The sequence below is a fragment of the Manis pentadactyla genome, chromosome 1, assembly GCF_030020395.1.
Source record: "Manis pentadactyla isolate mManPen7 chromosome 1, mManPen7.hap1, whole genome shotgun sequence".
Lineage (NCBI taxonomy): Eukaryota > Metazoa > Chordata > Mammalia > Pholidota > Manidae > Manis > Manis pentadactyla.
The window spans coordinates 116,293,899-116,307,101 of record NC_080019.1 but is presented as its reverse complement, the minus strand read 5'-3'; the positions used below and the strand labels follow the sequence as shown (position 1 = coordinate 116,307,101).

General features: G+C 46.7%; 1 protein-coding gene across 9 annotated transcripts in view; it reads left to right on the top strand.

Moving 5' to 3' along the window:
• DGKG (diacylglycerol kinase gamma) overlaps window positions 1-13,203 on the top strand; it is a 198,697-nt gene that overhangs the window by 92,104 nt on the left and 93,390 nt on the right. For 5 of the 9 annotated variants that reach the window (XR_008997165.1, XR_008997166.1, XM_057500889.1 and 2 more), the window contains 3 exons: window positions 3,396-3,485; window positions 5,450-5,637; window positions 12,784-12,848. Coding sequence is in view for 7 of the 9 variants with exons in the window: in XM_057500889.1 (XP_057356872.1) it covers window positions 3,396-3,485; window positions 5,450-5,637; window positions 12,784-12,848 (343 nt within the window). In the remaining 2 variants the exon portion in view is untranslated. Of the gene's footprint in view, window positions 1-3,395; window positions 3,486-5,449; window positions 5,638-9,350; window positions 10,040-12,783; window positions 12,849-13,203 lie in introns of those variants that run through there. The other 4 variants (XM_036875162.2, XM_036875160.2, XM_036875158.2 and 1 more) reach the window with 2 other exon arrangements.

The window sequence follows — 13,203 nt, the reverse complement described above, 5'->3', positions numbered from 1 at the left end:
CGGGGAAGACCTCACAGAGCAGATGACCTTTGCATGGAGACCTAGAGGAGGGGGGCGAGCTGTGTGGATACCTGAAGGAAAAGCAGTTTAAGCAGAAGGAACAGCAAATACAAAGACCCTGAGGTAGGAGCAGGCCAAGCTGCTGAAGGCTGTGGGAAGGCTGCAGAGCATGCCCAGAGTAGAGTGTGTGAGGGAGAGTGGTAGAGGATAAGGCAGAGATGGTGCAGGGCCAGGTCACCAGGGCATATAGGATGTTACACAGAAAACAGCTTTCATACTGGAAAATCCCAAGACACCAGAGAGTTTCAAGCAAAGGAGGAGCACAAGAGATTATAAGAAAAGGGTGGAAGCAGGTAGACCTGCAGTAATCCAAGCGAGGTGACTGGCTTGGACCACTGTAGAAACAGAGGAGGTGGTGAGAAGTGTGGTCAGATGCCATTTGAAGGTGAAGCCAACAGGATTGGCTGACAGACTGGATGTGGGAGATGAGAGAAAAAGAGGAGGCAAGGGTGGGCCAGGATAGAACCTGAACAGGGCTAGAAAGGCAGGGCTTCACGGGCTTGGAGGCAGACCTCCTGGGGGAGTGGGCCCTGCACCCTGGCATACCTGCCACTTTCTGCTCCCCACAGGCATTTGGTTTCCATGGACACAACCCTGCCAAGCAGCCACCCACGCTCTCCTGTCACCTCGGAGTTGTTTGTGGGAAGAGGGAGGCGTCCTCTGGGAGCCAAGGAAGGAAAAGCTTATCGGCAGAGGGTGGATGACTGCAGGATTGTGCGCCGCTCTCAGGCTCCCCTCTCCATAGTGGAGAAGGTGGGCTTTAGTGAAAAGTTTTATAAAATTCACCTGCACAAAGCACTGCTCAAAACAGAAAGAAGGTCATGTGATAGACTAGTGGCCTGAAGAGAAGAGCCAGTGGTAAAAGGAGTAGTGCACAAGGCCGTTCCCTCCTTCAGGAAATACCGATGTGCTTGTTCTGTGTTTTCCTCCCTACTTTGGGTCCCTCTTAGTATGTTTTCCTCCTGAAGCCAATGCGGTCTTTCCTAACTGTCACTGAGTTCATGATATGCATAAAGCATTTCAGTGGCTTCCCATTATTCTTAGTATACAGGAAAAAAAACTTTCAAATGATCCTCAGGACCCTAGAAGGTCTAGCGGCGGCCTACCCTCCCAGCCTTATCTCATACCTCCATCCCTCCCCTCTAGACTCCAGCTGTGCAGTCCCTCTCTCAGACCCTTACATGTACCTGTCTCCCTTCTACTGCAGGGCCTTTGCACAAGTTGTTCCTCCTGTCCGGTATGCTTCAGCAGCCTTTGCTTTGTCAGTTTCTGCTTTGAATTTCTGACCATGGTTTCATCAGGAAAACCTACCTTGACACATACCCTCAGCCTCAGTCACCTCATTATAAGACCACACTCCTTTCTTTTCCAGTATGAATGAGAAATTATGCAACATTAACATGAAGACCTCATTAATATCTGACTCTCCTTCTTGACTTTAAGCACCATGGAAGCCTGAGCCATGGTTCTTTTGCCCATTATTAGAGCCACAGCACCTAACATAGCAACATGCACACAGTAGGCCTTCAGTGGTGAAATACAGTTCCCTGGGGGAGGTTACAGTGCACCCAGGGAACAAATGAGCAGCCAATACAAGAGTATGATAGGATCATCCCTCATGCTAAAGAAACACTTGGAGAGGCACCTGGTCCAGACTAGGGTAACCAGGGAGGGCCTCCCAGAGGCAGCATTGAAACAGAAAAGAGCTTATGACTTAAGGCACTGAAAACACACCTAGAGAAAAAGGCAGAGCATGAAGGACCTAGTATGCCATGCTCAGAAGCGACTGGAGCTATCCAGGAGGTAAAGCAGTGGACTCGTGATAAGGTGCATGGCTCAAGGACTGCCTTCCTTAGTGGAAGTATGGAGAACACATTAGGAAGTGGAGCTGGAGGCTGAGAGGTCAGAGAGAAGGCAAGTGCAGCCATACCATCAGGAAAGAGTCCTGTCATACCTGAATGCAGGTGTCGCTATGGGGATAAAGAGAAGAGATGGCTTGGAGACCTATTAAATAGACAGCACATGGAACCTGACTTATGAATGGATGTGAGGGAGGGAGAGGGAAAACCTAGGATGACATCCAGGTTTCTAGCCTCAGCACTGTGAGGATAGTTGACCTGCTGAGATGAGGACAAGGAATAAGGTGCAGATGTAAGGAAACAAAGCCTTCCAGGCAAAAGGAAGAGCATGTGCAAAGGCATAAACACAGACTACCTGTTCTGGAAATAATGAGAGAGGCTGTCACTTTGCTCCATCCTCCATCTCAACCCTTCTGGTGGTAATCTCGGCCCTGGGTCTTGCCCAAGCTCAGCCACTTCTAGTATAAGTCAGACAACCTGAGGAACCTATGAACCCCGATTTTTCTGGGGCAGCCCTGGCATTAGCCTCACCAGCTGATTTCTGCATCCCACTTACCCCCTGCCCAACCCCCCCCCACCGTGACATGGCTCACATCCCTGGCACTGAGCCCTGAAGGTTATATGAATGGCAGAACTTGGAGCCCAATGGGTGCCTGTGCCTGCTTCAACTTTCCCAGCACAGCCAACGTGCTGCTGTAGATCTGCGGTCAGATTAACACATATGCGTTCAGCTGTGCTTTCTCCAATGGTTCAGTTCACAACCAGCATGGGAAATAGGTTAGGAGTCTGTGTATTTGCAAGTCTGGGAGGTGGTGGAAGTGGCAAACTGATAACTGGGTGGCAAATAACACCTGGTTTTGCTTGTTAGACATGATTATTTTTAAACATTTAAAACTGAGTGGCTTGAGGTGAGGCATCTTCAGTTTTCCAAATGCCCCACCATTTCCTAATGCCTCAGCCCTACCTGTTTTACTATCTATGCACTGGCCTACCTCCAGAAGAAAAGAAAGCTGTGGTCTTGGTGTCACAGAGATCTGGATTTGTATTCTGACTCTGGAATTACTTTCCCTCTCTGAACCTCAGTTCCTTCATCTATGAGGAGAATGATAGTATCTTATAGGGTGGATCTGAGGGATAAATGGAGTAAGTGCTAGTTATGATTAAAGATTAAAACACCAACTACTGTTATTGAGGTATATTCTGTCACCCCAAATGAAAGAATTTTGATGAAATGAGTATAAACACATGCAAGTTACAGGGAGACATATTCAGCTCAATATGAAAGAATCCTTTGTACGTTAACATGCTGGAGATGGAAGAGAGGACTTTAGAAAGTAGTAGGCTCCCCATCATGGGAGGTATTCAGACAAAGAATGCTATGGAGGGGTTCAAGCTTCAGATCGGGGATTACTAGATAACTCAAACATTCTGTAATCCCTTGGCATATGCTTCTCTCTTCCTCTGCATGGGTTGCAGATAAGGCCAACTTCGCAAAGCATCCACCGGTGGCCGTCCTGCCTCTTGGAACAGGAAATGACCTGGCCCGGTGTCTCCGCTGGGGAGGAGGTGAGTCTGCACTCACGCGACACTACTCTGGGACCAAGAGCTCCAATCTAGCAGTGGTGTTCTGCAGAGCCAGGCTGGACTTCCCTTTGAGAGATCACATTCCACAGAGTCATGTCTCCTCCATGACCAGTTTCTCTGGTCCACTCCATGCCAAGGCCTGTGCTTATCTCTCACTATACTGTCATCCAGAAACTATCAGCTTAGAACCTGCCTCCCCAGTAGAAAATAGTCAACTTTAAGATATAGTTTTATTTGTCTCTTCCCCAGGGCTCATCCCGGTAGGGGCTCACGTAAATGGGTATTTTCTGCATAAAACTCCCCCTCTCCAAATTACAGATCTTCTTCTAAATGAGGACTCAGAATGCAGACTGAAAAACCACATCAGCAGCTACTAGGGACGTCCAAATCATCCTAAGACCCCATGGCCATGGACCTCATTTTGAAATTCCCCTAAGTGGCAACTCAGAATGGTGACCAGCTTACAGGGCAAGGGGCAGGAGCAAAGGGGAATTGTGCAAACTGCAACAGTTTCCATGGAGCTGGGCATGCTCCAGAGAGTAGAGAAGTTCAGGTCAGCACATGGAATGGACAGATCGGTCTAGCAGGCAGAATTCGGCTGGGATTCCAGATGACTGATCAATTCAGAAAATGATTTAAGACCAGGCCAGGCAGCAGTTAGTGTTGAGAGATGGATGCATGGTGGACAGGGGCAGAGAAAGCAGGAGTGAGCCCTAGAAGGAAGTTGACAGCTTGGGCAGAGCTACCAGGGTCCTCAGCCATACTCCAAGGCTAGAGAAGAACCCTCTGGGTTCCTAGGCAGCATAGCTAGGAGCAAATTTCATGCAGAAAACCCATCCCAGTGCGTCCAAGTATCAAGGCCCCCAGCCCCATGGCTGCTGTCATTGCTCTCTTGAGGGACATCCCCTAAGGAGCTGACTGAAGCCCTGACAGCTTGAAAACACTCCTCGAGGTTACCCCAAAGGTAAGCAGGAGCACGGGAGTGTTATTTGAAAGAACAGTCTCTCCCACTAACCTCTCAGCACTTAAAATTTACATAACAAATTATCATAAATGCAGAGCCTTAGGACATTCATTTATTAGCCCACAGTTCTGTAGGCCAGAAGTCCTGGAACAAAGTGACTAGGTTCTCTGCTCCAGGCCTCACAGGCTAAAATCAAGATGTTAGATAGCCTGTGCTCCTCTCTGAAGGCTCAAGGAAGAATTTATTCCTAAGCTCATTCACATTGTTGGCAGAATTAGGTTCTTTGTGGCTGTAGGACTGAGATCCCTGTTTCCTTGCCACTTATAAGCTAGGACCACTCTCAGATCTTAGAGGCTTCTCACATTCCTTGCCCGATGGATCTCTCCATTTTCAAAGCTAGCCGCAGAGAATATCCCTCACATCAAAATCCCTCTTACGCCTTGAATCTATTTCTTAAGGACTCACCTGCTTAGGTCACATCCACTGAAGATAATCTTCCTTTCTTAAAGCCAATTGTGCCGTATCATATACCTAATAATGACAACCATTATCCCATCTTATTCACAGGTCCTTGAGGGTTTTGCAGGGTATATATACCAAGGAGGCAGGAATAGTAGGAACCATCTTAAAATTCTTCCTACCACACTGTCCATCTCTACATAACACAGACCTGAAACAGATCCTTTGTTCTTCCACGTGCAGCTTCCCAAGCACCCAGCCCACCAACTCTCTAGAGCTTCAGCTACATGCCCTGCCCTCCTTTGGCCAGAGATCCCCATCCCCGCAGCACCAGCTACTCTGGTTCCCAAACCTCCCTAGCTTCTTTCTGATTACTCCCTATTGTCCTCTCCTCCAGGGCTCAGGGAACCTAAGTCTCTCTGGCCCACAGACACACTGAGGAATCTCCTGGTCAGATGCCCATGGGGTTCCCTGCCCTGACAGCTGCCTGTGCATCAGCAGCAACTTAGCCTTTCTGCTCCAGGGGCAAATGCAATGCCATGCTCCACAGGTTATGAAGGGGGCAGCCTGACGAAAATCCTGAAGGACATCGAGCAGAGCCCCTTGGTGATGCTGGACCGCTGGCATCTGGAAGTCATTCCCAGAGAGGAGGTGGAGAATGGGGACCAGGTCCCATACAACATTATGAACAACTATTTCTCCATTGGTGTGGTGAGTTTGCCAGGGATCACCTTTCTGCATGGAAGAGAAATGACTGGGTGGGCAGGAAGGGTTCTAGTCCTCCATCGTCCTCCTCTGGGTCCGCACTTTTACCTTCCCCGGGTGTCCGCAGCCTTGACCTGCATCCAAGCATCCTTGCATCTGGCCTGGGCATGGACACCCTAATTGTACCAACTCCCCACCAACCCTGCCTTGATTATGGAGGAAATTCCCTACCCTATAATTTTAACTAATATAAGAAGATAAGAAATTTTTCAAAAGACACATTTACTCTTTGGATAATTTAAAGTAGTTAAAGAAAAGCAGCACAAAGAAATGACCAAGGGGCGAGGAGAAGAAGACTCTTGCATGAGCTTCCAGAGTTGGGCTTTCTGGTCTCCCAGGAAGGACTGAGTAGTCCCAAACAGGCTCAGCTGGCTTAACTCTCAGAATTCCTTCTCTCCTGTTTTCTCCCTCATCTCAACCTCATTCCCCGCATTCCAAGAGCTCAGAAACCTCTGGGGCATCTCCTCCTCCGGCTGAGCAACATGTTCCCATTGTGCTCACATCCTTCAGGTCCCACCCTGTCAGTGCACTCCTCATTAGATTGACAGGAGTGGTTTAGAGTGCTTGTTTCACACTCCCTCCAACACACACACACACACACATACAGTACAAGGACAATGCCATGTCCCTCTTTCCCTTCCCAGTCCCTAGCACATCTAGCACAACTGACTTAGTTTCGCTGAACTCAGCTTTTGGTCCAAAGATGTTTGGGGTGGACACTGCTTCCCAAATGGTGAGGGAAAAAGTGGGGGAGAAAAGGGATCTGGGTTTTGGGAGGAAGATGCAACAAAGACACTAGCATTTATTGAGCACCTACTGTGTGTTCTCCATCCTGCTAACCTTTATATATTCTAGTCCTCACAACAATCTCACAGGCATCACTGTTTCCACCATCCCCACTTCACAGATGGGGCTTCAGGACACTTGACTAGTAAGGGATGGACCCAGCCCAGTGCTCAGGGCCTTACTCTGAAGCCAGGTTCTTTCCTCTGTTTCCTTGTCTTTGGAATTCTGCTGCCCAGTTGCATATGCATATGAGTCCATCCAGACCAACCCTCTCCCCAAGACTGAGTGACACCTGCACTTGTCAACCATCCTCACCTGTGCCTCTGCTGAAAATGGTGGTGGTATTAAAAAAAAAAAAAAAAAGAAAGAGAAGAGGAAAGGATAAGTAGCTTGAGGGAAGAGCAGGTTTAAGGAAAACCTTTTGTTTTTAATAAGAACACTAAAAGGAGAACCATGGAAGAGGAAAGGATTTTTTTTTAATAATACCTTATATTTATAGGACTTTAAATTTACCATATGTACAAGATATTTTCTTGATTCTAATGACTACAGTGAAGGGCACTATTATCTGCATTTTATAGGTGAGGAAACCAAGTCAATTAAGGGATTTGCCTTCATTTTCTGACTCCTGACCCAGCATTCTTTTTCTGTTAGTAAAACTGAAGAGAGAGGCATTGCTGGACCATGATCGGGGCCGAGAGAATGGAGGCACTGGACCAGTAGCATACTCAGGGCTCTGTGCGCCCTGATCTGGTTCATCGCCCCAGCTCCTCTGGTCTCAGTTTGAGGAGACATCCTTCCCTAGGCCTCTTCCAGCTCCCCACTCCAGTGACGTAGGCAGACCGCTCCCTCCTCTCCTAGGGTCAAAGGTGCCTCCCCTCTTTGGACTACCTGCTTAGGCTCCACTTCCCCCAGTAGAAACATGCTGTCTTCAGCTATTGCAAATCAAATTGGCAGGTCTGGCATTCAAGGGTCTTCCAAGCATGGGCTTCCCACATTACAGTTTCACAAAAACTCTTGTCTTTTTTCTATGGTAACCAGAGCATAACTTGCTAACACTTTTTGAGTACATGCTGCATACCAAGCAGTTTTCCTGTTGGTAGCTACTGTCATTACCTTTTTTCATTTTATAAGAAGGCTCTGTAGCTTAGGAAGATACAAAGACAAGTCCAAGCTGGTGAGTGGGGGAGCCAGGAATCACTATCACTAGAGCCCACTGAGCTGTGGACCATGAGCCATGTGGCCTCTGCAGAGCCCTTCCCCCATCTTCAGGCTGCCAAACGCTGCAGCTTTTAGCACTGGGAGTCTCAAACTTTAGTGTGTCATGGCTCACCAGTGCCCTTTGTCAGAAATGCAAATTTCACCCCCATGACAGATCTTGATTTGTATTCTGATTCAGTTGGTCTGGGCAGGGTCTGGGAATTTGCATTTTTAACCAGCTCTGAGATCATTCTCATGCAGATGGTCTGGCCCAAGTCTTCAGTGAGTGGAGTCAACCATTAGAGCAGAGAAGAATGGTCACAGGAAATGGTTCTCACAGGAGCACAAACTAGACCTGAAATATATGGAGGATACAAAACATAGAAAGGAGGGGGAACCAGCACCTTAGCAACCAGCCGGAGGCGAGAGCTGAGGAGCAGGCCTGGGGGACCTGCCTGGGAACTTCTGGATGGAATGTTACAGCCTCAGCTGCCTTCAGAGTCTTCAGCCCCAAATCTTGTCTTTCTTAATACATCCAGCTCTGGCTGTCAAAAAAACAACAAAATTCCTGACACATCCCTGTCTATCTCTACACAGTGCTATATATAAAAAATAACACTTGCTTAGTATTTGCTGCCCCAGTGGGTAAACACACCAAAAAGGAATACACAACCTCTCCTCAACTAGACAACCAAGTCTTAATCCCGAGACAAGACTGATCATGGTTTTAATTCCTTCTTGCATGTAAGTAGAAATGAAGGAAGACCATCTAATTGTCCCCCAAGGAAATACATATAAACAGATTCTCCATCACACTCAGTGGTCAAGGAATTTATTTGCCCTGGGCTGACTTATAATAAGCCAATCTGTTCATATTTTCAGTTACAAAGAACTTCACATTATCTTCCTTGTGATTTATTTTCATGCACCTTTACCTTGTGCTTGTTTAATATTTTATTGCAAAGCAATGAGGAATCAGGACTATTTTTTATCTCCTTGGCGTACCCATAACCTTCTCTCAATAAAATGTTTGCAGGATTTGTGTGCTCACTCTTTAAAAGTTGGAAAGGGAAATTCTTGAGAAAACAACTAGACAACACGCTACCCTAACAGAATCTGGGGCTGACATTTGCAGAAGCTCTTGCTCCCTATTTGACTTCCCAAACTTTGTAAGAGGAGAAGTAGGCATGTAAACCAACCCACAGTTTTAGTTCCTTACAATGATTAGAGTCAAACACTTTTGACAAATAGAGTCTTGCAAAGTCCTTGCCTCTTGTGAAGGACCTGGAATATCTTACTCATGTCAACTGTCTGATGCCTTGCATGCATACAGGTGATGACCGTTGCTGTGGTGCCCCTAAGTGGTAAAGAATGGCCCTGACAAGTTCACCCAGTCCCCTTGGTGTCAAAAGAACCCCTTTAATAGTTGGAGGGGCTAAGAGGGCAGCCCCTCTTGGAATGTCTAGGGAGTGACTATATCCTCATTGTCACCACATTCCCGTCACCCACATACATGCCAGCTCCCCACCAGTGAAGAGTTGAAATAGTTGGCCTTCTCTGTCCCCCTAACTGACAACATCCATTGGCAGAAGATTTTAAGCAGTCATTCAGTACACTACTTCCTCTGACTTCTCTGGCCTCCTCATCCCTGCTCTTTATTTTTGGATTTGCAGAAATGTCAGGATGCTCAGGTATCAGTGACAGGAAGTTTGGCACTGCAAAATAATTCCTTGGGTATGTGTGACTCTGCCTCAAAGGCTCTGCTTTCACTGACCCTCAACAGGATGAGTGGACAGCTAATCCTTTGATTCAATGAAATCTGTTTCTGATGCTAGGGGAACCCAGGGGCCAAGGAGAGGCCACAGTCATCACACTGGCCCACACACCATTTTCCACCTTACAGATGGTACTTATCAGACTTCCACCAAGTTTCCACAATGATAAGCCTCCTACCTGTTAGGGAATCAACAGATCATCATTTGCCCTGCAAACTTCTGGATTCCCTCAGCCTCAGGTTCATGACTGTCACCTGTGAGAACAGTGGAAGTACTAAGATGAGGGGACCTACTGAGACGTATATTACACCAAGGGGTCTACACTCTTTCATTTCCAATCTGCCCAAATGTTTCGTAACAATCCACATTTCAAATAATCTAACTTATGGTCTCCTTTGTCTTTTTATCTCTGTAAGTTGCCAAAGTGACTTAGACCTGCTTTGTCCAAAATGGTAGCCATTAGCCCCGAGTGGCACTGGCCCTGGCACTGGGGCTGGTCTACACGACAGATGCTCAAGTGTAAACCATACACCAAATTTAAAAAATGTGGTATGAAAGAATTTTAAATATCTCAGTAATTTTTATGTTAACTACATGTTGTAGTGATAATATTTGTTAATTAAAATATGTTACTAAAATTAATTTCATCTGGGTTTTTTTTTTCTCACTTTTTTAATATGGCTACTAGAAAATTACACATTTATTTCTACTGGACAGCCGTGGCCTAGACATGCAAATATCTCCGAATCCAAAAGACTGCCGCTTATATTTGGAAGGGGCACAAAAATCTTGTCCAACCATGCTCTTGGAGTTTTCGTTCAGAAAAGAGTAGCTCACCATCTCCTCTGTACCCCGCACCTCACAGCAAGGACCCAGGAGAGTGAAGCTGTCAGAAATGCCATCAGCACTTCCACGGCTTTGCAATCCCCATCTCCAAGCCCCTCCCCCTTCAGAAAAGAAGTTTCATGGTGCTGTAATTACTACCAAGAAAGGGTTTGAACGTTGGCTGACACAGAGCTCAGCCACTGAGCTAAAGGCCCATCTTCACTCTCTTTTTAATCCCCAGGTAGAGAAACATGGTCAGAGCCTTGCCCATGATTGCCTTTCAAGACTGAACAGCAAAGGAATGCTCAGTTCTCCCTTGCTACTTTGTCTATTTACCAAGGGATTTGATTGTCAAATGAGGAGCCTCATGCTTAAGTAATAATATTGTAAAGACTGGTTTTTGTGAAAAGAAGCTTTGCAAAACCTAGTTATGAAAACACCAAGGATAATCAGAACCACGCAGAAGAAGGGGCCTGTGCTCTTATCCTGGAGAAGGAAAAACCCAGGAGCCAGTCACAGAAGTATTGGGGTGGGGGGCGTATAGTGAAGTACAAATCATGCAGGCAACATGTAATTGCTTTTTCCTTCGCTTTTCTTTTACTTTCTTTTCTTTTCTTTTTACCGACAGAAGAAAATTAGTACTTCAAAGGAACACAAGTATATGTAATGCTTTCCTGAGTTCTAGAGAAGCATTTGACAGATGTCACATGAATCATATTCAGTGTTCACTGAAACTTGCTGAGAGAGAGGGAGGTGGGTGCAGTCTGGGAGCATGAAGCATGGTGCCTGGGGAAACTGTGCAGGCAGTATAGGCCCAGGGGACAGAGGCCTCCCAGGCTAATCTCCTACTGTGTGTCCACAGGGCCACCTGACCAAGACCTTCAACTCTTGATGTGTCTTAAAGGAAAAACTAAAAAGCAAATTAATAATAGAGCTTAAATGTTAGATTCCCAAGACATTATTTCAGCAAGGAAGGTTGGCCAACCACAAAATAAGCCCATATCCTTGACTTGCCCTCTCTGGTTTTTGGTACTGGACTGCGAGGTGTTTTAACTCCTCTGCCAAGTGCAAATATTACAAAAGCTCCTCTTTGCCCCCTAACTTGCTTCTGGACTTTCTGTCCCCACCATCAGCCTGTACGTTCCTCACCACACACAGCACATGCTCGAGAAAAAAAAGCCTTTTTTGCTAAACTATACCTTCTTATGTTAAAAAAAAAATTCAGAAATTTTCTTTTGTAGAGTTTCCATATTTAAAAAAGAAATTAATATGCATTAGCTGAAAAAAATCTCTGTATGGAAGCTCAGTTCTCTTTTAGCCACATATTCCAATAGATGGGTTTCTGTCTTTCTCTCCTGTACATATCTGAATCGACTCCCTTGTTCCTATGTCACTAACTCCACCATAGGCCCATTCGCCTGTTGCTTTCTAAAGCCCACCACCTAAAGTGCTAGCAAGGGGTCTAAGCAGTGAAGGGGGCTTACACATTCTTCTGCTGGAAGGCGAGACCATTCACAAGGGTAAAAGACCAAGTTCAAGAAGGAAAGAGGAGTTCAGTGTTAGGTCTGAAGCTCAGGTTTGGTTCTAGAGCTGAATGTTGTGGAGACATCAAAGATGCTAGTAACAGCTGGGAGAGCTCAAGATGCCCAAGGTTTGGAATATAGGCTGTAGAGATGATCCAACCCTGGACTGTGAGGTTGGTCACAGGATGGAGCACCAGAAGCCTGGTGTCCTGAGAGCCTTCCTAATTGTGAGTTCTCAGGAGCAGGTGGCAGATAGTGCAGGAAAGGGGTGTGCTAATAGGAGGATAGCAAAGTGTCCATAGAATTCAGACTCTTATTGACCTAGGGGAGAGTTGTTTCTGTAGAGTGATCAAAAAGCAGAAGCTTAAATATTTTATTATCTGCTACATGTGCAATCTAATGTTACTACTGATTTGTACTGATATGGATGATTAAGAGTCAATATATACAGCATCTACCAACATCAGTTTTCGGCTTTGACAATGTGCTACAGTTATGTAAGGTATTATCAATGGGGGAAGCTGGGTGAAAGGGACACAGGAACTCTCTGTACTATTCTTGCAACTTCTTGTGCATCTTAAAATATTCCAATATAAAAAGTTTTTTTTTAAGAGTTAATATGGGGAGGCATTTCCAAAGCGTCGCCATCAGCCCCAGGCGTGGGCTTCTGCACTCTAACTGCTCACAGATCCAGGCACCCTCTCTCCTGCAAAGGCAGCAGGTGTCCCCTTCACTTCACTTCCCTGACCTGTGGCTGGGTGGAGAGTGAAAATTGCAAGGAGTCAAGTGGAATTAGCTCTTCCAGCTTCACTGGCACTAGCCCCTAACCTTGGACCTGGTGTTCACCCTTTGGGGCAGCCTTGGTGTTCTCACCTGGAGACTAACTCTCAGGGTTTGGGGGTTTCAGTGAGGGAGCGCTTGCTTACTTTCTTTCCACAACGTACAGTGACAACCACTAACCAGGCATCTGCTTTCTCTTACAGGATGCTTCCATTGCCCACAGGTTCCACGTGATGAGAGAGAAACATCCTGAAAAATTCAACAGCAGGTAAGAGGGCCTCGAGGCTGCAGCCAGCTGAACTGCCCACCCGGCCCTGCGCCGCCGCCCTGCCAGACCCAGGCCTACACCTGGTCTCATCCAAACTTTATTGGCCCGGCAGCCCAGGGACGTACGTTTTCTGCCACGTTGCCGAAAGGAGGGTTTCCATTTGCAGGAAGAAAATAGTGTCAGCGACCTGCTGCCGCCTGGCCGCCTGCACCCTCCCAGAGGATAGAGTGCAGAGGGAAGGTGTGCTACACCCATGTTCCACAGTCGGGTGTCTGCTCTTGGCTAACTGGAAACCCCTCCTGGGCTAGGCCACAGTCTCTGAAAGAGAACCTCCCATAACCCCAGCCTCTGAGCT